Source organism: Phaenicophaeus curvirostris, chromosome 6 (assembly GCF_032191515.1).
Source record: "Phaenicophaeus curvirostris isolate KB17595 chromosome 6, BPBGC_Pcur_1.0, whole genome shotgun sequence".
NCBI classification, from domain to species: Eukaryota; Metazoa; Chordata; class Aves; order Cuculiformes; family Cuculidae; genus Phaenicophaeus; species Phaenicophaeus curvirostris.
Window position 1 is genome coordinate 25,936,554 of NC_091397.1, and position 20,407 is coordinate 25,956,960.

Here is a 20,407-nt window from a genome sequence, read left to right on the forward strand (position 1 = left end):
CATTGAACAGGGCTGGACCCAGCACTGAGCCCTGGGGAACCCCACTTGTCACTGGCCTCCAGCTGGATTTCACACCATTTACCACCACTCTCTGGGCCCGGCCATCCAACTGGTTTTCCACCCAGGAGAGTGTGCGCCTGTCCAGGCCAGAGGCTGACAGTTTCTCAAGCAGAATGCTGTGAGAAACTCTGTCAAAGGCTTTACTGAAGTCCAGGAAGACCACATCCACAGCCTTTCCCTCATCCAGCAGCCGAGTCACTTTGTCATAGAAGGCGATCAGGTTAGTTTGGCAAGACCTGCCTTTTGTGAACCCATGTTGACTGGGCCTGATCACCCGGTTCTCTTGCATGTGCTTCATGATAGCACTGAGGTCAGACTGACAGGCCTGTAGTTTCCTGGGTCCTCTCTGTGACCCTTCTTGTAGAGGGGCACAACATCAACCAGCCTCCAGTCCAGTGGGACTTCCCCAGTCTTCCAGGACTGTTGGAAGATTATGGAAAGGGGTTTAGCCAGCACATCCGCCAGCTCCTTCAATACCCTAGGGTGAATCCCATCTGGCCCCATAGACTTGTGGGTGTCTAGTCAGGCTAGCAAGGCTCTGACCACCTCCTCTTGGATCATGGGAGCCTCATTTTGCTCCTCTAGCCCCTAGGTTTGTACACAGAGGGAACAACTTTCTTTACAATTAAAGACTGAGGCAAAGAAGGCATTAAGTACCTCAGCCTTTTCCTCATCCCCTGTCATTGTTGTTCCTTCTGCGTCCAATAGGGACTGTATGGTCTCCCTAGTCCTCCTTTTATTATTTATATATTTATAGAAGGATTTTTTGTTATCTTTCACAGACTTTGCCAATCTGATTTCTAGTTGAGCCTTAGCCCTTCTGATTTTTTCTCTACACAATCTCACTTCCCTCCTGTAGTCCACCCAAGAGGCCTGACCCCTCTTCCAGAGCCCATAAACATTTCTCTTCTTCTTGATATCACTGAAGATCTCTCTGTTCAACCAAGCTGGTTTTCTCCCCTGCCGGCTTTTTTTCCGGAACATGGAGATGGTTTTCTTCTGAGCTGCTAGGATTTCCTTTTTGAAGAGCTCCCAGCCCTCATGGGCTCCCTTGCCCTTAAGTACTGTCTCCCATGGGACTTTGCCAACCAGCCTTCTGAAGAGTTCAAAGTCTGCCCTCTGGAAATTTAATGCTACTGCCCTGCTAACCACCCTCTTCACTTCACTTAGAACAGAAAACCCTATCATCTCATGATCACTTTGTCCTAGGCATCCACCTACTGCCACATCCCCCACAAGGCCTTCTCTGTTCACAAACAGCAGGTCCAGGAGGGCACCCTCCCTTGTTGGTTCATTCACCAGCTGTGCAAGGACATTGTCTTCCACGCACTCCAGGAATCTCCTAGACTGCTTCCTTTCTGCTCTATTGTACTCCCAGGAAGATTGAAGTCTCCCACAAGAACAAGAGGCATTGATCTAGAGATTAACCCCAGCTGTTTATAGAAGAGCTCATCAGCTGCTTCTCCTTGGCTGGGTGGTCTGTAACAGACTCCCATCACAAAATCTACCTTTTTATGGGCTCCTCTGATTTTAACCCACAGGCACTCATTCTCCTCATTGCCACAATCCATCTCAATGGTGTCCAAGTCCTCCCTTACAAAGAGGGCTACCCCGCCTCCTCTCCTACCCTTCCTATCCCGCCTGAAGAGTTTGTACCCCACCATAGCTGCACTCCAGTTATATGAGTCGTCCCACCACGTTTCCATGATAGCAACAACATCATAGGCTCCTTGCCCTACAACAGCTTGCAGCTCTTCCTTCTTATTCCCCATGCTGCATGCATTGGTGTAAATGCACTTCAGCTGAGCTGCCGAGCCTTCAGCCCTCTTAGAGGGAACAGAGTTCCTTCCCAATTGCCTGGTAATTGGAGTAGCTAGCTCCAGAGTGCCTGTATCTCCCTTAGCACCCCCAGGTGTGTTCTCCCCCACTTTCTGTGTGGTGATGTACTGGTGGTCCTCACCAGCACACCTTCTCCCAATCACCATTGCCCCATGTCCAGGCTCATTTCTGTCTAGCCTGGGCTCAACCCCTTCCCCCTTCACATCTAGTTTAAAGCTCAATTTATGAGTTTAGCTAGGTTTTTAGCAAGGGCTTTAGCCCCCCTAGGAGACACGTGTCCCATCCTTAGTAACAAAGCCTGGGGGAGCGTGAGCCACTCCATGATCAAAGAAGTCAAAGCCCCTCTCCTCACACCAGGCTCAGAGGCAGGCATTAATCGAATTCTTCTTCCTGACTTCCAGCTCCTCTCTATTTAGCCTTGGGATGGAGCAGAATACTATTTGAGCCCCAGAGCCCTCCATCATTTTCCCAATGGCCCTGAAGTCTTTCTTGATGGCTTTGGTCTTTCTGTTTACTAAATCACCATTACCAGTTTGGACTACTATCAGAGGATAATAGTCTGTCTCGTGGACCAGGGAAGGAAGTTTTCTAGCTACCTCCTTCATGGATGCCCCCCGTAAGCAGCAGACCTCTCTGTGGAGCAGGTCCAGTCTGCAAATGGGTCCCTCCGTTCCTTTTAGGAGGGAGTCCCCTACAACAATCACCCTCCTCTTCTTCTTAATGGAGGATGTTTTTATCTTTTTCTGAGGATGGTGCGACCTAGGGAAAGATTCTAGGCTGTGGGAGCCATCATCCTCAGGATTGGATTCCACCTGCAGCACCTGGTACTTGTTCACCAGGGGGATCTGGGGTTTTGGTGTCTGGGTGAGCGGAGCAGGTTTCCTTCATCTGGCAGGAACTTGCTGCCATTCCCCATCTCTTGTAACCCCAACCTTGCAGTTTGCAGGTGGATGGTGTTTGGACACACCAGCTCCAGCAGGCTGCTGAGTTAGTGAGAGGGCACTGCTCAACTGGTCTATGTCCCTCTCACACTCCCTGATGGTCCTCAGCCTCTACTTCCTCCCTTAACTCCTCCACCATGTGAAGGAGTTCCCCCACTTGAGTGCAGCTTTCACAAGCGGAGCCAGTACCAGAGGCAGGAGCTGGTGTGGGAGGGGGGCACTGCCTGCAGCCCAGGGTCTGGGTAGCTGCATGCACCCACTGTGGCTCTGTCTGGGTGGCAACATCCTTCCTGCCTGCTGCAGCACACAGAGCAGCTTTAATCTTCTGCCAGGTGGCCACCATGGTCTTCAGTGTCTTGTCTAGTCTCTAGGCCCTCTCTGCGCCCTGCCTGCTCAAACTGCCACACTCCTCTTCGCGGTGCTCCCGGGGGACCGTTTAAATCACCCGCGGCAGCCGCCGGGACCTCCCCCTCCCGTGGGGCCCCGCGCGGGACCGGCGTGTGGGGGCTGTCAGGAGCTCAGCGCCACTCACCCCGCCCCTGCCTGGTTTTTTCTGGGATTTTTCCGGCTCAGGGAAGCTCCCACTGCCTCAAAATGTCCACCCCACCACATAACTCACCGTCATGCTGCCGGGTGCCGCCAAAGGATATGGAGCTGTTGAAACAGGTCCAGAGTAGGGCTACAAAGATGATCAGAAGGCTGGAGCACTTCTGCTGTGAGGACAGGCTGAGAGAGTTGGGGTTGTTCAGCCTGGAAAACAGAAGGCTCTAAGGAGATCTCATAGTGACCTTCCAGTACAAGGGCGTGTAGTGACAGGACTAGGGGCAACGGCTTTAAATTGGAGGGGGGAAGATTGAGACTAGACGGAAATTCTTCACTATAAGAAGTCAAACAAGTTGCCCAGGGAAGCTGTGGCTGCCCTGTCCCTGGAGGTGTTCAAGGCCAGGTTGGATGGGGCCTTGGGCAGCCTGATCCAGTGGGAGGTGTCCCTGCCTACAGCAGGGGGGTTGGAACTGGATGATCTTTAAGGTCCCTTCCGACCCAAACCATTCTATGGTTCTGTGATTGAAACATTCAGTAGGTTTTGTCCAAAGGCTGAAGTACAAGGAGATCTCCAGTAGTACAGTCCCTGCACATCAGCACTTCTTCTTTTAATGCAACCTGATGTAATTTCCCCTTTATCAAGTTTCTTGTGCACATTTCAATTCTTGTCCCAATTCTTATCTTTTCCAAATTTTAACACACAGTTACCTGGAAGCATAGATTTTAGTTTGCTTGGGTCCAACATTTTTTTCCTGTTCTGATTTCCTCTAGAAAATCCATTTTCATAATAAATCAATGTTGTTTTAAATAAGGTACCCCTGGTAAACTGAATTCTCTTTTCTTTCACAACGTATTCTGAGGCTGTGCGGATTGCCAAAATGAACTTCTCTGTTTTCACTAATTTTCATTTCTGTGCAGTCCTTCCTGTAGATGTCTTACTTTGTCAGCTATATCGTGAATATTTTTGTAATGTCATGTGAAGTATTTCTTTAGTTTTGAGATGTCCTCTTTGTGCCTGATTTTTTTTTTCTCATTCTCTTTTAGTTTCTATGGGTGAAGTGTGTTTGTTTGCTGTGGTTACCCACAGCTGTATCTGCTATTCCCTTGTACTACACATAATAAAATTTTCTCCAACCATTTTCCCCCAGTTTCTTTATTAAAAGCGCATATTCTCAGCTATGTTGACCTCAGTCCCAGTTGATCTTCTAATTAAGCTTGGATACTTGGGTTTGCTCCGTTTTTATGTTTTGCTCCATTTTTATGTTTAGAGCCTTTCAGAAGAAGGTTCATGTGCAGAGGTGGGTGCATATGATGAGCAGCCACAAATATGCCTGTCTACTCCACTTGGTGTCTGTCTCCTACTCTCCCAAGTCTACTGCCACCCTCAGTAGGTGGGCTCTTACGGACTTCATAGTCTCATTAGATATACAGACACAATTAGGGATGTGCTAAGGTTCTCTTGTATCATCACCTACTTATACCTAGATGATTGTTGGAGCATCTTCCTCAGAAAGAGTTTTGGTTGAAGAAATGCAGTTTTTGGGGAAAGAAACCAGTCCTTAAGAAATTCTGCTGGAGTGTATTTAATAACTAATGATAACTAGTAACTAATGATAACTAATAACTCCCACTGTCTGTTGTAGCAAGGGCTGCTTGCAGTGTGATGTGAACACTCATGGATGAAAATAAGATTGCTTTTTACCAGGGGGTATGAATAGCAGGTGTTTAGAACTTCTTCACATACAGACATTCTTAGCATTTAGACTTTGCCTTTTGGAAGTTTACTAGTTTTGAATTTATTATGCCATTCTGACCATGAGCATGCAGGAAGCGTCTGTACGTATATCTTCATGCATACACAGATACTGAGGCTTATATTTGTTTAAGTCAGGACCCTGAAATTAATGGCCTCCTCAGTGACTAATATGCACAGTAACAGAAGCACGTAATAGATAACCTCAGACTGAAATGTTTCTGGCCTGAGTTCTTGATGACCAAATTTGCCTAGGGAGTTTTTTGCTTTCATCCACTGGGATGAAGACTCCACCTAAAGGAGGGTGAGAGAAGTGGTCTGCTTTCCCTGGCTTGCCTCCAAGGAGTTTTCCACACTCATCTGCCTTGTTCAGCCTGGAAGGAAGGGTTGGAGGACTTGGAGGGCACTGAGGACCAAATATTAGTTGTCTGTCTGAAAGCAAAGGAGTCACTCTGCCAGTTGCAGGGGGACCAGCTTAAACCTCCTTCATGAGAATAACCCTTCATTTCCCGTGTTTTGAAATAGGTATCAAGACGACAGCTGTAAGAAAAGGTGATGAGTATGTCATAAATGGTGGTAAGATGTGGACTACATCTGGGTGCCAAGCGGACTGGATGTGCCTGCTGGCAAACACCAGTGAAGGACCTCCTCATCGAAATAAGTCTCTCATATGTCTGCCAATGAATCTGCCTGGTAATAACACAGAACTCTATCTTCTAATTTGATTTTATTGGTGATTTTGTATATCCCCAATACAGGAAGGAAAGGTGTTTGACAGAAAGGACTGCACCCATAAATGTTTTTCCAAGTTAGGTGTTTCCCTGACATAAAAAGTTAATTCTGAAAAGCATTTGCACTCTTCAACAAATAGTAGGAGACAAAAGGAAATGAGAAGAAAGTTAAATATTTTGCAGACTTCAGCTTGTGACTCCCAAATAATTTTATATGCAGAGTCCTTTTTGCCAAAAATAAGTTTATAAAAGTTTTTCAGATACATTTGCATGGGAATATTTTATATTCTGTGAGAATGAATAGACAAGTCAATGCCAAGGACAAAATTAATGCCTCAAAGAAATAATTAAAAATAGATCAAACATTTTTTTGAAAGTTGTAACATCCAGTTTCTTTCAGTTCTAGCAAAGTTCCACAAAACATTTTGTCTTGGTTTTCTGTCCCCAAAATGCATGAAGGTGCAAACAGTCTACAAAATAAATGGCATATTACTCTATTAACAAAACTCTTTGCTACATATGAGCTATATGCTAATGTTCTTTCCACAACAACATGAATCTCTTTCCGTTTTTGCATGAGGACTGGTAAACAGAATATATACTTTTTTCAATGAATGAAGAATTATTTTTAAGCTTGCTATCTTATTTCTTCAGAATATATTCAAAATTATTCTCAAAGATGTGAAAATAAAAGGATAAATAGTTTAGAGATTTCAAATTTTGGAAATGTATGGGAAATACCTTGCAAAATAGTCTTATCCCACATGCCTACACCTGCCTCCAAGGAGCCCATGAGTAGTATCTGACTCCGTTAGGCTGAGTTTACTGATGAGCTGTATTGAGTACTAGAAGGATGCAATGCTGTGCTATGATTGTATTCCCTGGAGGGTCCTGATCTTCCTCCACCACTCAGCCTTGTGGGCTTGCTGAAGAGAAGTGCAGGCATATCCAGGGTTCTTTGTGGCTGTGCTATGTAAGGGGATCTTTTGGTCAGGGTGCTACTATCATTATTGGTCTAAATCACAAAAACAGTTTGTGAGTTAAATGTGGGCTGGAGTGAAAGCTTCAAAGGCCTTGGCAGCAGATATTTGGTTTTGATGACTGATATTTGGATAAAGATACTGAACAAATACATCCAAATTTAAAGGTACAAGTTTCAGTGGCACAGTGCACGTGGTATCTGTTCCCAAGCAGTCTGCAGACCTTGCAGCAATAAAGTGCTGTATGCATAAAGGACTTGCTCATGCAAGACAGTCTTTGAATGGGAGCTCACAGAAAATGGACCTGACCTGCTTTACTAGTTGTTGACTTTATTGATAAATGGTGAGCGAATGTGTAACTCGGAGGCAGAATCTCTCTGAATTTCTAGGTAAGCTCATTTATCAGCCATCTGCATGAAGTCCTTCTTGTGATTTTTCATGAGAGGGTCAGAGTGCAAATACAACGCTACTGCTCTGAGATCAGTTTTCCAAAACCAGCAAAGCTGCCAACCCTCTGTTAGAGGCAGATCAAATATACAGAAATTGACTTGGAATTTTTCAGCTACTTCACTTACTCCAAAAAGACATGTGAGTCATCATAACTTTAGCGGCAGGTGTTGGTAGGTCACATAGCCTATACATGGACCTTCTTTACTGGCAGTAAATAGATTTTGGGTAGAAAAATTGCCTGAGACAACTGAAGGTGATCTGCAGAAGTGTAGAAGTCATCCTAGAAACACAAATTGCACTCCTCAAGTCTATATGTTTTCTATCTCCTGTGTAATAGATACTGACCACCAAAAGGGTCACCATACCAAGATTGGTGACATTTTGAAATGAAGTATTGAGTGGGTTGGATCAGACCAGAAGTGAGATTTTTCAGGAAGACAAAGAGGAAAAGTATGAAAGAGGCTGCCATTTGACACAGATGTGAGGAGGAAGCTCCAGCTGTTTTTATACATCATAAGGATGTCTGTCTGCTGAAGATTGTGCTCTTTGGAAGGCAGCAGACCAAGACTGTACAGGAAGTGTCAGGAGGACGTCACCAAATGATACATTATCAAGCATCTGTAGCTGTATGTGTGTCAAAGCTCAAGAATGAGTGCAATGGAGAACAAATGTGTTATCTCTGACTAACTGCTGCAGTCGCCAGCCTATATGGCAGGGTAAGGAAGGAATCCATCATGCAGTGGTAGTTCATTCCTTGCTAGCAGCTGCAAGAAAATGGGGGACTACAGCAGCATTTTTTTGAAAAAAATCTTATTTTTTTAATACTTGCATAATGAGGCGATAAAAATGAAAAAGAAAAAGAAGTTCCAAGTCTGAAAGTGAATGATTAACTTCAACAACTGATAGTTTATTGGAGATATGAAGTAGAATTGGTTTCTTCTAATTTTAGGAGTGTACAGTGTATTCTAGGGTGAAGAAAAACATGGTCTAGATTTGATAGACACTGCTGAATAAATTTCTCATAAAGGGAATAACAGCAGTGTGGAGTAGCGGCAGATATCCAAATTAGATGAATACTCCTCTTACTAATGATGTCTTTAAAAAAACTGAACTTCTCATATGAAGAAGGATAATCTAACAAGTTGTAAAATGTCTGTGTGTAAGATATATAGACAAATGGCTTGCAGCCCTAATCTGTTAACTATTTGTGCACTGAGTGGTCCTCTGAGTCCTCAGATAGCACTGGAGCAGCTTGCAAGGAGGAGATAATAAAGAGAAGAGCATCCAGGAAAGGAGCAAGAGCATGCTTCTCAGGTTGCAATTTAAAATGTGCCTCTTTCCATTTGTAAGGGCACTGAATGGTGTCAGGAGAGAGCAACTGCCTTTCCCTCAAAATAAAGTAGTAGAAATAAAAGAGACTGTCAGAAGTCTGAAAGTGGCAGAAAATGAAAAATCAAAGATGCCTGGGAGGAACTGCCCAGGAAGAGATACAGCAATCAACCCCAGCGATACTGGTACAAGTAACACAAATGGCTCTGTTAGAGTGATTTTAGTAAGTCAGGCACTTGGCCTTGCTAAAGTGAGATTTGTGTGTTGTTGGATGGCTTGTGATTTCTTTAACACAGACAAACTCCAGGAATTATCTGAGCATGTGATTTCTACTGCTGCTGGTAATTTTTAGTATGTGTTACCCCTTAAGAAGAGAATGAAGATAATTAAACTATGTAAAGGAATATTTTGATGCCTGTATTGTAGCCAAAGAAATGGTTATGTATTAATGTCTTCAGAAAAGAGAAAATGTAAAGCATGTACTAGCAACAGAAGGGACACTACATGAGGCTGATTAAGTTTCATATCCTTCTGAATAAGAAACATGGATTAATCTAAGAGCAACTGAATCTGGTAAGGCACAACAAAAGGAAGATGCTGCTGAATTCAGGAAACTTGAACCCACAACCCAGTCTGGAAGAAGTATAGATGGAAATCATTAAAACATTTAGCTCCTCTAACTAAACCTGTAAGAGCTTTCTTCAGTAGTTGTTGCTGAATGTGGATCTGGGGAAGTACACAGCAGGACTGATTTAGCAATATAGAGAACTGGCAGCAGTTGTACTTTTTCCAGCAAAGTCCTTAGTAAACCACCCACTAACAAGAGCAGTAAGTGCATCTTCATATGGTTGAGAAGCAGTGATTGCAGAAAACCAGCTGGAAGCAGACTGAAGACATGATCTCTGAGACACTCAAAGAAGCCAAGCAGTAATATTCCAATGGGAAAAGACGTTCCAGAAATCACTTGGGCCTGTAAGTGGTTCAGAGTGTGTTTGTTGAGCTCTGCTTTTAATACAGAAACAAACCACAAATGCTTTCTTGGCATGACTGGTTGCAAATTCTTGGATAATTTTCAATCCAAGAGTTAAAAATTTTTATACATCTGTCCTGATTTTGTTCTTGCATTGAACACGTATTAAAGCAAATATTCCTGACACATGAACTGTTTGTAGGTTGCCTGATGGACAAAAATCTTCAGTATAAGGTGTGGAAGTCTATGTGGACCATACTGTGACAGCAGTCTTGGCATTTGGTAATAGTATCCACATTTCATCTCTGTGGAGAGATGAAACTTTATATAACCCTTATTCAGTGCAACCAGAGAGAGTGAATTTGAAGTGAACAACTGCCAACTTCTGCCTGCAAAAACGAAGTAATTTTCATATGGCTGAAGGCCTCCTGTCAGTAGAAGATGAGATATCTATACTAGTTCAGAAAGAGATTAGCTGAAATCTATGAAGGTACAAACACGTATAGAGAAGGACCATCTGTGTGGTGACCGACTCCTACTAAGCTGCATTAGAGAGTAGCAGAAGATTGGAAAGAAAAAAAAAAGAATAAAGAACAAAGTATTACCAGAATACCTCATCATCACAAAACTGGTTAGAATAAGATGTATAAGGGTAGTAAAGTTTTGGGGTTTTTTTGCAGAGGCATATGTGCTGTTTTGGACAACTGTTTTTCTACATATAGTGACTTTGCAGATTTAAGCAGTATGTTTTGCACAAATCTTCATACCTGTTTGTCGGCTTCAATTTACTTCTGAAACATTCTTGATTTCCTTCCTGAATATTCACATCAGCCCTAGAGCAACAAGGAGATAAAACACTGAAGACAAGGGAATTGCCACCAAAAAAAAAAAAAAATCACTGGATGTCTGTTAAACTCTCAAGCCATGATTGCCTCTAAACAGTTGCAAGAAAGAAGTTATAGCTAGGAAAAAATGAAGAACAGGAAGGAGTCCCACCTAGTGTGACCAGGTAGCTGAAGTCTTACCTTGAAGGAACTGGGTTCATCTCCAAGAGACCATTGCACATGGGCGCAGGGAGTAGGGAGCTCTGTGGGGAAGCAAACCCTCTTCACATCACATCCACCTGAAATCTCAGAGGAATAATGTGTAATCATAATGAACCTTTCCATGACTACTTAGATGAACTAAACTAAACAGTGCTTTGTAGGCCATCATAAAATACACTGTTCTATCAAAATTTGGAGTTGCTATAGAATTGATGAATGTTTGTAGCAGTTATGAATTTCGGTCCAACTTCCATTATTAGGAAAAAGTGATGTGGTGTGATTATAAACAGTCTCTTCTACAGGTACCAGGAAAAATCAGGATAGGTTAGAAAAGGGAAGATAAGTGTGGAAAAGAAGGAAGAAAGAGTATTTCCAGGAGGAGAAATTCTCTAGCTGCAGCTTAAAACACAGCTCTGTTTTTGTCATTAAATATTTCTCTAATGCTTCACAGCAGTCCAGGCACTCAGGAAATACTGCTTAATTGAATTCCAGCATTTTATTATATTGCACTAAAAATCAAACAGAAGTAAATAAATATTGCATTGCTTCAAGACGTGCATTTACTACTAATAAACAATTATTATTTGGGGATATAATGTAAAGTGGGACTTTTACAAAAGCAGTTTCTGATGAGCTTGTTAAATAAAATGGAGAAAACTCTTAAAATATGGTATGGGGCATTTTGCTTTTAAATTCCAGAGCACTGTTGTGTTTTTCCTGAAAGCAGTTTTCACTGTGGACTTGGCACATACCTTCTCATCTGCAAACTTTGCTTTCTGAAAATGCTGTACTTTTACATACTACTTCTATTTTTGTGACCTTTCTAATACCCTTTTTCTTCAGGCATTCATGTCGCTAAAAAGATAGACAAACTGGGCATGAGGTCATCAGACACAGCTCAGATCTTTTTTGAAGACGTAAGGGTCCCCAGTAAAAACATCATCGGTGAGGAAGGAATGGGTTTTACATACCAGATGTTGCAATTCCAAGAAGAGCGGCTGTGGGGCGTAGCCAGTGGTAAGTCATCAGTTGTGCTTCTGGGGCCAGGCAGGGAAGTGAGGGTCACCCTCTGCATGACTAACAGCACTTTCCTTTTATTGTAAATTGCAGTGACCTCTTACTATCTGTTTTTGGAATCTGTCATAGCCTGGATACAGACAACCTTCCCTTTCTGTAGAAAAACTTGAAATGGAAAATATTTTGTGAGGCATCACAGAAGCTGATTTTGCCTTGTTTCTTTTTCTTGATGCTGTTCTGCTGATTAGAAAATATGGCATCATGTTAGATCTGCTATGAATATGTAACAAAAGTTATCAAAATACTGGCATGAAGTAGAGGGATGGTGACTTTTCCCATAGTACAGTGAGCTATGATGTTTTTCCTGGGTTTTAGAAAATTAACTTAGTGGCTATGTAAAGAAGTGGATGCAAGAGCTTTGTTTTGCAGATCTGTTTTGCCCCTGTATGCTTTGGGCATATGTGGTACAGCAAGTTCTTTTCCTTGAGGTTACGTTGTCATAAAGTTCCTGTTACTCTGAACTCAGACCACAGGTGAATCTGCGTATTTGAGTTCAATGGATTCTGGATATTCCAGGTAACCAGATTCAGGTCTGGATTGTACATTTTCAGCTTCCCAAACTTCCCTCACACTTCACAGTGTTTGCTCCATCAAGTTGAATATAATGAGGTTCACATTAAGAAGGTTAGACCTCTTTTAATTTCAGGGCTGTCTGAATAAACCTGGGATGTTTATGCTCCTGGGCATAACCTGCCAGTTACTGCCTGTGTGTGGCTGGGGCTTTGGCAACTTTAAGAAGTTATTTTCTCATTCAATGACCAAATGAAAAATCACTCCCCATTCTGGGTTGATCCCAGACCAAATATTTTAAAGTTCAAATGCTTTAAAAAAAATCTTGAGTTTGGCCAAAATTCTTGGTTCAGCCTGAGAGAAATGTAAGAGTAGTTTTAATAAAGAACAGGAGGAGAACTGGGTGAATAAGGGATGCCACTGCAGACCTGGGCATGGAGGAAACATGGTCCTACTACTGGTCCTGCTTTAATCAAGGTTTGCACAGACTGCAAGGATATGCATTGTGCATTTTTATGCTCAATTTGAACTCTAAGTTAAACACAAAAATCAGAAACTTTGGGTTGCAGTGATTCTCCCCAGGCAGCAGAGAAGCCTGTGCTGTTAGTCATGCCCCAGGCAGTAGTGACGCACACTGACAACATCAAAACACAGAGCCTGGCAGGTTAGATCACTCCTGTTGAAACCACTGGCAGCTTGGTACTGTCCAGCCTTGCACAACCACACGGCAGTCACCGTGTTCAGCCAGGAAGCAAGACACCAGGTTTCAATTCTTGTTTTTGCCCAGAAAAACATGACAGGAGGAATTGAGCCCTCACCCTGGATGAGCTGTCTGGGAAGGGCATCTTCACCCCCCCTACCATGGCTGAGCAGGGGCCATTAGGAAGGAAAGAGCCTTGGAGCTTGCCAAGAGAGAGGGAGCGACCTCCTGCAGCACTGTGGATGGTATATTATGCCTTATTATACCTTTCTGCCCCACTCGTTTTCCTTTTATCTGCTATCTCCCATCTGATATAAAATGCATGAACGTACTGGGAGCAGGGACAAGACCCACGGTTTGGGCCAAGTTGTAAACTTCAGGAGTAACCAATTGTGGTAACGAAGAAATATTCAGAAGCGAGCCAGGTGCTTGCTGGACGCAATTTGTTTCACCGTGACATCTAGTTGTCAGCTTCCAGTCCTGCAAATGGCTTTCCATTTGTCCAGCCGCAAGTGTTTTGCTGCAGGTGCAGATGTGAAAAACTGTGTGGGTGCCTTCAGTGCTTCTGTAATTAGGTCTGCCTGTGTGATCCTAGTCCTCGCTTCTGGCCCTTAAAAGGATGTTTCTGTTCCTTCCCAGTTCATGGCTATTGATGTAACATTGAAAATCATCAGTCTGCTTTTAAAAATTTCAGGGAGCAGTCCTGCAATCCTTGCTCTCACTGCTTCATAAACCTTGGAAGAAGCAGTTGACAGCCATTCTTCTCTTCCTTTCCTTTTTGGGTTTTTTTTTTTGTTTTGCTGTGTTTGGGTTTTTTAGGTTTGGGGCTTTTTGTTGTTTTTATGTATTTTTCATATCAAATGCCATATCCTCCAGCCTTCTCTTTAGTAATTATGTTCTTTGTGGCCTGTTTTCAGAACATGTGAGGAATTTCCTTCCTCCTTCACATTCCTCCCCCTCACCTTTTAAAAATAATTTTGAAACAAATAGATTTAAAATATAAATGGAAAACTAACTTCCTTGAATTGCAAAATTTGGTTACAGGTGTGTTTATTTCTTCCAAGTGACACACTGCCAAAGACATCAGTAAAAGGCGCTGTGTTTCTTGCTTCATTGAAAGAGAAGAGCTGCTACATCTTTCTCCTATGATGTGACACTTGGTAAACACTGTCCATTTGCAAACCTGTTACACTGATCATTGGAAAAGCATGTTGCTATGGCAGGAAAGCAGAGTTTTCCTGTGAATTGCTTGACTTGGAGGCAGAGAAATAGTTCAGTGTGTGAGAGAGAGCAGAATGACACTTTTCTAATGACTTCTATCTGCTCTTGTAGTCTCAGTTTTATGAGCACCTTTGAGTCATGGACTGTAAGCAGGATGACAGAACCTTTTGCATGGCCAATGCACTTTCTTAGGAGACAGATTGCTCAGCTTGGAGCTCACTGCACATCTCAATAGAGAGTGATCAGCCACAGCCTAAGAAAAATACATTAATTTCCTTTTGTTTTAAGAGGAGACATAGCAAGACAAAGTGTGTTTACAGTAAGAAGAAGTTTAAAATGGAAAAATATAAGTTGGATGGAGGTACAAGGAAAATATTATTCTGCATCTGGCAATATCGAGTGCTTTCTCAATTCTCAGCTGCGTGGTACACCATGAATTCCTCAGGCTGCCCTACAGTGACATTGGCCAGTGTTTCACCACCTTCCTTATAAAAAATTTCTTCCTTATGTCCAATCTAAATCCCTTCTTTCAGTTTAAAAACTATTTTTCCTTGTCCCATCGATAGATGCCCTTGTAAAAAGTGCCCTTTCATCTTTCCTTTAGCCCCCCTTTAAGAACTGGAAGGCTGCTGTAAGGTCTCCCAGGAGCCTTCTCTTCTCCAGACTGAACAACCTAAGGCTGTTAGAGAGGCTAACCCCTCTAAGGCTGTCTTCATAGGAGAGTTGTTCCTAGCACTCTGATCATCTTTGTGTCTGTCCTCTGGACTCACCTCAACAGGTTCATGTACTTCTTAATGTTGGTGGCCACAGAGCTGGTCACAGTACTCCAGGTGGGATCTCATGAGAGCAGAGTAGAGAGGGAAAATAGTCTCCCTTGACCTGCTGGCCATGCTTCTTTCTATGCAGCCCAGGACTGTTCTTAGAAGATTTCCTCTGGTTTTTTTCTGTATGCAAATGGAAGTTCCAGGGATAACCAGAAAGGCAGTGATGGCAACTGAGGAGACAGGAGGATGGATCAGCTGAGTCATGGGGCAGGAAGGAGGCAGTGAAGCAGAGAGGTGGACACTGTGAGAGCAGTTCTTAGGTTCCCTGTTCCCAGCCCTGATGTGTGGTGACAGCCTGAGCGGAGATGGGCCAAAAGTCCTTCACGATCATCAGCCCTTTTGCATACAGGACCTAAACAGGTCTTCGTGTTTCCCATTTCTTCTTCACCTGGTGCGGGGTGCTGGGAATCCCATGAGCCATTCTGGAGCACCCTGCCCTGACAGACCAGCACAAGACTAAAACAAAGTCTGCACATGAAAGCAGTATAGGGATGAAATTTAAATAGAGCAGTCTTGAAAGTGATGAAAAAGGAACATGAAAGCACACCAGTCTCCTATAAGGAACTCTTATGTGAGTAACTAGAGAAGCCATGGCAGGTGGGAGGAGGGATCTATAGCAGCCCAAGGTTTGATTGTATTTTGCATTTCAGAATCAGATTTCTGTGATTTAGATTCTACATGTGGATGGATGTGGGTATGTGTACTTCAAGAAGAGGAAACACAGTCCTTTTTATGCAGCTGGATTTGTGAACTCTCTCGCTACTTCTTGCCATAGTGATGTGAGTCCACATTTGCCAAACGAAATTCTCCACAAATTCAGCACCTGCTGTTGTCCTAGTGAAGCTGCAGGAAACTGATAGCCTTGCCTTTCAGTTCAAGGCTGGTTTGTCTTGGGTAACAAACTTTTCCCTTTTCTTCTTGTTTAAAACAGTATCTCTATAAGTTTACTCAAAAAGTAGCAGTGAACTCCTTCTTTTCCTTTAAAGCAGTGTCTCCCATCTCTCTCACTTGTCTGCCAGCAGTACACTATTTGATTCTGCTTCCATTAGAAGCATGCTTAGCAGTTACTAAAAGAGGCTGTGAATCTTAATGTTTTTCCCTTCCTTTCTGTACTGGGATCTGATTACAGAATGCAGACATAATACGCAATGTGTTCGTGTTCTTTGATCTCCAAATAGGTTTCTGCCTTCTCCCTGAAAGCTTCCTTGAATTTACATTTCTACAGCATTCCTTAGTGAGCACACTGTCTGCCTTTAGATGTTCTTTTCAGGATTGTAACAGACGTTTGTGACACAGGTAGCATGGAAAGCAGGAGTTGCCACAAGATTTCAACAGGGCCCCAAATGAGGAGGCCACTTGTAATGACATACTCATCATTACATACTGCTCTCTGTGACTTTACTTCATTCCTCCTCACCCTCGTTCACTCTCCTCTGAGTTATGGCAACTTGGCGCTCAGGTGAAATAGGGATAAAGAGGTCTTGAAGGTACACAGAAATATGAGACTTTTCCCAGAATTGAAACTCTGCACCCCAAACTGAGTGTATGAAGTAATTGACTTCAACAACCTAATGTATTGTTTGTAGAATGTGAAAAACAGATCTTTTTCAACAAGAAACAAAACCACAGATCTCACTAAAGTGATGTCTTGTTCTGTGCTTTGCTTCTTCAAGTCCTGACAGCAATGGAAAATATAATACAAGAAACTATTGACTACACTCGCCAGCGAAAAGTGTTTGACCGATCTGTCCTTCACAACCAAACCGTGCACTTCCGCCTGGCTGAGCTGGCAACTGAAGTGGAGCTACTTCGTTCACTGTTGCACCGTGCTGTTGGTAAGATCCCACATCTGCCTTCCCAGATGTGCTTCTCTTTGTCAAAAAAAAATGTTGTCAAGGTAAAGGAACATGGGGAGGTGACTGTAGAGAGGCAGGCTGTGATCAGTGACTATGTGTGTATAACTGTGCTTTTTAATGACTTTATTTACTTAGCTCTCTATGTGGAAGGCAACGATGTGACAAAATTTGCTTCCATGGCTAAGCTAAAGGCAGGTCGTCTGACCCGTGAAGTGTCTGATAGCTGTCTCCAGTTTTGGGGAGGAATGGGCTTCACCAATGAGGTTCTGGTGAGCAGGTGTTACAGGTAAGCAAGTGAATGGTGAAAATAGTAAATGGCTTTACTGAAATTGCTTGTCTTGCTACAAGATCATCCACTGTAAAGGGCACCAGCTCCTAGCTGATGTAAATGGCATTGCTGCACTGATTTGCAGTGTGGATGCAAGAACATCCGTAGTTCCATTGACTTTTGAGTGGTATGTGTGAGTGTTTGCAAGCAGACTGACTATTCCATTGCCAAAACTTGGCTTTGCATTACAACTGTGTAGTTTGAAACAGTCGTGAGTTAGCTTGAGGGTCAGGTGAAAGAAGTAAGCTCCATATTTTCCCTAATGGCCATACAGCATCTCCCAGCAACCTGACAAGGAAAAAAGGTGAAACCTACCCGCAAGTGGTTTGTTTTTTTTTTTTCTCTGTGCTCTTTTTTTTCCTGGTAATGTTGATTGCAAAACAGAACTAACATAAAAGAGAAGCTTTCTTCCAAAACCAGTGAAAATCACCTGTATCCTTTTCCCCAAATATATGTGTGAAACTGGAGTTCACCATTAGGCTTCTGCAGGAGTCTTTTTTGATAGCAGTCTCCACCTGATTAGTCATGTGAGATACCATGTGAGATGTGTGAGAGAAGTAGCAGCTTCTAGCAAGTTGTTAGATCATTAAAATGGGACAGAGGCCTTTTTGGAACTTAAATAATTCCCGTGGCAGGCCCTTGAAATTTTCCCATATATCTACCTAAAGCAAAATTATCTCTAAGCAAACAGCCTTCCTGGCAGCTGTTAGGAAAATTCTGGCCCTAGTGTCTTATATTCTGTAGAAGGCCCAAAATGGAACTTCTGTTTTCTTGCAGTAAGAGATGTCAGTTCAGCCCTTATGCTCGGGGATGACACTAAGCTGGAGGGAAGTATCAATCTGCTTCAGGGTAGGAAGGATCTCCAAAGGGGTCTGAACAGGCTGGATCAATGGGCTGAAGCCAACAGGATGAGGTTTAATAAGGCCAAGAGCAGAGTCCTGCACTTGGGACACAACAACCCTATGCAGCGCTACAGGAAGAGTGGCTGAAAAGCTGCCTGGCAGAGAGGAGCCTGGGGGTGTAGGACCTGGAGGTGTAGGACCTGGGGGTGTTGGTTGACAGCTGACAGAACATGAGCTAGCAGTGTGCCCAGGTAGCCAAGAAGGCCAATGGCCTTTTGGCTTGTATCAGAAATGGCGTGACCAGCAGGTCCAGGGAGGTTATTCTCCCTCTGTACTCGGCACTGGTGAGACTGCTCCTCGAATCCTGTGTTCAGTTCTGGGCCCCTCACCACAAGAAGGATGTTGAGTCTCTGGAGCGAGTCCAGAGAAGAGCAACGAAGCTGGTGAAGGGGCTGGAGAACAAGTCTTACGAGGAGCGGCTGAGAGAGCTGGGGTTGTTTAGCCTGGAGAAGAGGAGGCTGAGGGGAGACCTCATTGCTCTCTACAACTACCTGAAAGGAGGTTGTAGAGAGGAGGGTGCTGGCCTCTTCTCCCAAGTGACAGGGGACAGGACAAGAGGGAATGGCCTCAAGCTCTGCCAGGGGAGGTTCAGGCTGGATATTAGGAAAAAAATTTTCACAGAAAGGGTCATTGGGCACTGGCAGAGGCTACCCAGGGAGGTGGTTGAGTCACCTTCCCTGGAGGTGTTTAAGGCACGGGTGGACGAGGTACTGAGGGGTATGGCTTACTGGTTGATAGGAATGGTTGGACTCGATGATCCTGTGGGTCTTTTCCAACCTAGTGATTCTGTGATTCTGTGATACTTAGGGTTGCACTTACGCTTGTTTCTTCTAGTAGATTGAGTTTTGGGGTTTTTTAAAGCATTTTATGAACAAGAATGCCATTGTGGTAGGTCAAAGAGATCTTCAACCTTTTTTAATCAGTGGATTCCTGAGATTTTCTAGTGAGGGTACAGTGTGTATGGTGGTGGGCTTAAGCCAACTGTCAATATGATGCGTTTTCTTAGTTACTTTTTTCACAGCCTGTTCATTAGCAGCTATGTGTCTCTGGTGCTATAGATGTTGAAAGCTACTGCAGTAGGCATTCTGAATAAAAGGAACCCTTGTATTGAAGCACTGTTAATGTAATAATGTGTACAGATTGATGTGTATGTACTTTTAGATAACTTTAATTTGTTTTTAGATTACCTTCCCCAGTACATTCAATAGTAATGACTGTGAGAGAGCTTTCCTGTGTGAATGCCAGAGTGGCTTATAAGTACACTTGCGCAGTCACATTTTTTCTTGAGAAGAAATCCAGAGTATTTTCTATTTGTATAAACTGTCAGCTGGCTCAAGAAGGATACTTGTCTGCCTCTGAAACAAACACTGTTATAAATGAGGCTGAAGGTGGTGTGCTGTGATACCTATACTCTAAATTAGTTCTCTGTGATTCAGTAAAATTCCATCATTGAGTAACCATAAGCTCCAGGAAGGGATAAGTAGAGTGTTAGCTAAATAAACAATTACAGGTCAGAACACTATTAATCTGTAATGATAAGCAAAGCAGTAACTTTCCTAAAGCTGTCCTTTTTTGTATAGCAGTGTGAGTAACCACTCGCGTCACTGTGATGATTCTCAAGCAGTAAGCAGTGTACTGCACAGTGTGTCATCTAGTCATAAAGTACGAAAAGGTTTGTAGCATAATCCTTATGAAGTTTCCAAGGAATTTTACCCTACTAGCAGGATTCTGGAGAAGGAAAGCTGGAGCTGTGTTTATTTTTCTCTCCTCTGTACAAAATCCCTCAAGAGTACCATGACTTAGGAAAAAAATAAGTTATTTAAACAAACCCACAATCCATATGAGAACCCCAGGCTGTGAGAGATCAGAAGGAGGAAAACTTTTTGTAGCAAGTATATTGCAATTTTTCAGACTTCGTAACATGAATTTTTTTTAAAAAATCAGGTAGTGATCTATATATTTTAATAGTAATTATGTAAACTTCAATTCTTCTAGAAAGAACTTGTGTTTTAAAGATTGTGGGTTTTTTTTTAAATTAAGATTGTTTCTAAGTACTAAACACTGTGTTTAACTGCTGTCAGTTTTTAGTTGTTTAACTCTGGCGATGTGTGGTGGGGAGAATGCTATTTCTTTACTTGCTGCATTGTGAAAGACACAAGAAAGCAGTAGTGAAAAATATTGACTGCTCATGTGAACTAGATAAATTTTAATAGCATTGCCAATGCATGTAGCTGCAGAAGAAAACCAGATTTTTTTTTCCTTCAGCTGTCACCTAGGTATTGTGCTATGAAGTTTTATTTGTGATTTAAGACAGTTAAGAATCAAGCTTCTATGCAGTTTTAATTGG

General features: G+C 42.9%; 1 protein-coding gene across 1 annotated transcript in view; it reads left to right on the top strand.

Annotated features, from left to right (window-relative positions):
* Positions 1-20,407, top strand: part of LOC138721987 (probable acyl-CoA dehydrogenase 6) — a 91,315-nt gene that overhangs the window by 65,511 nt on the left and 5,397 nt on the right. The window contains exons 5-8 of the mRNA XM_069859642.1: positions 5,662-5,829; positions 11,486-11,659; positions 16,648-16,809; positions 16,966-17,116. Of these exons, the coding sequence (XP_069715743.1) occupies positions 5,662-5,829; positions 11,486-11,659; positions 16,648-16,809; positions 16,966-17,116 (655 nt within the window). The remainder of the gene's footprint in view (positions 1-5,661; positions 5,830-11,485; positions 11,660-16,647; positions 16,810-16,965; positions 17,117-20,407) is intronic.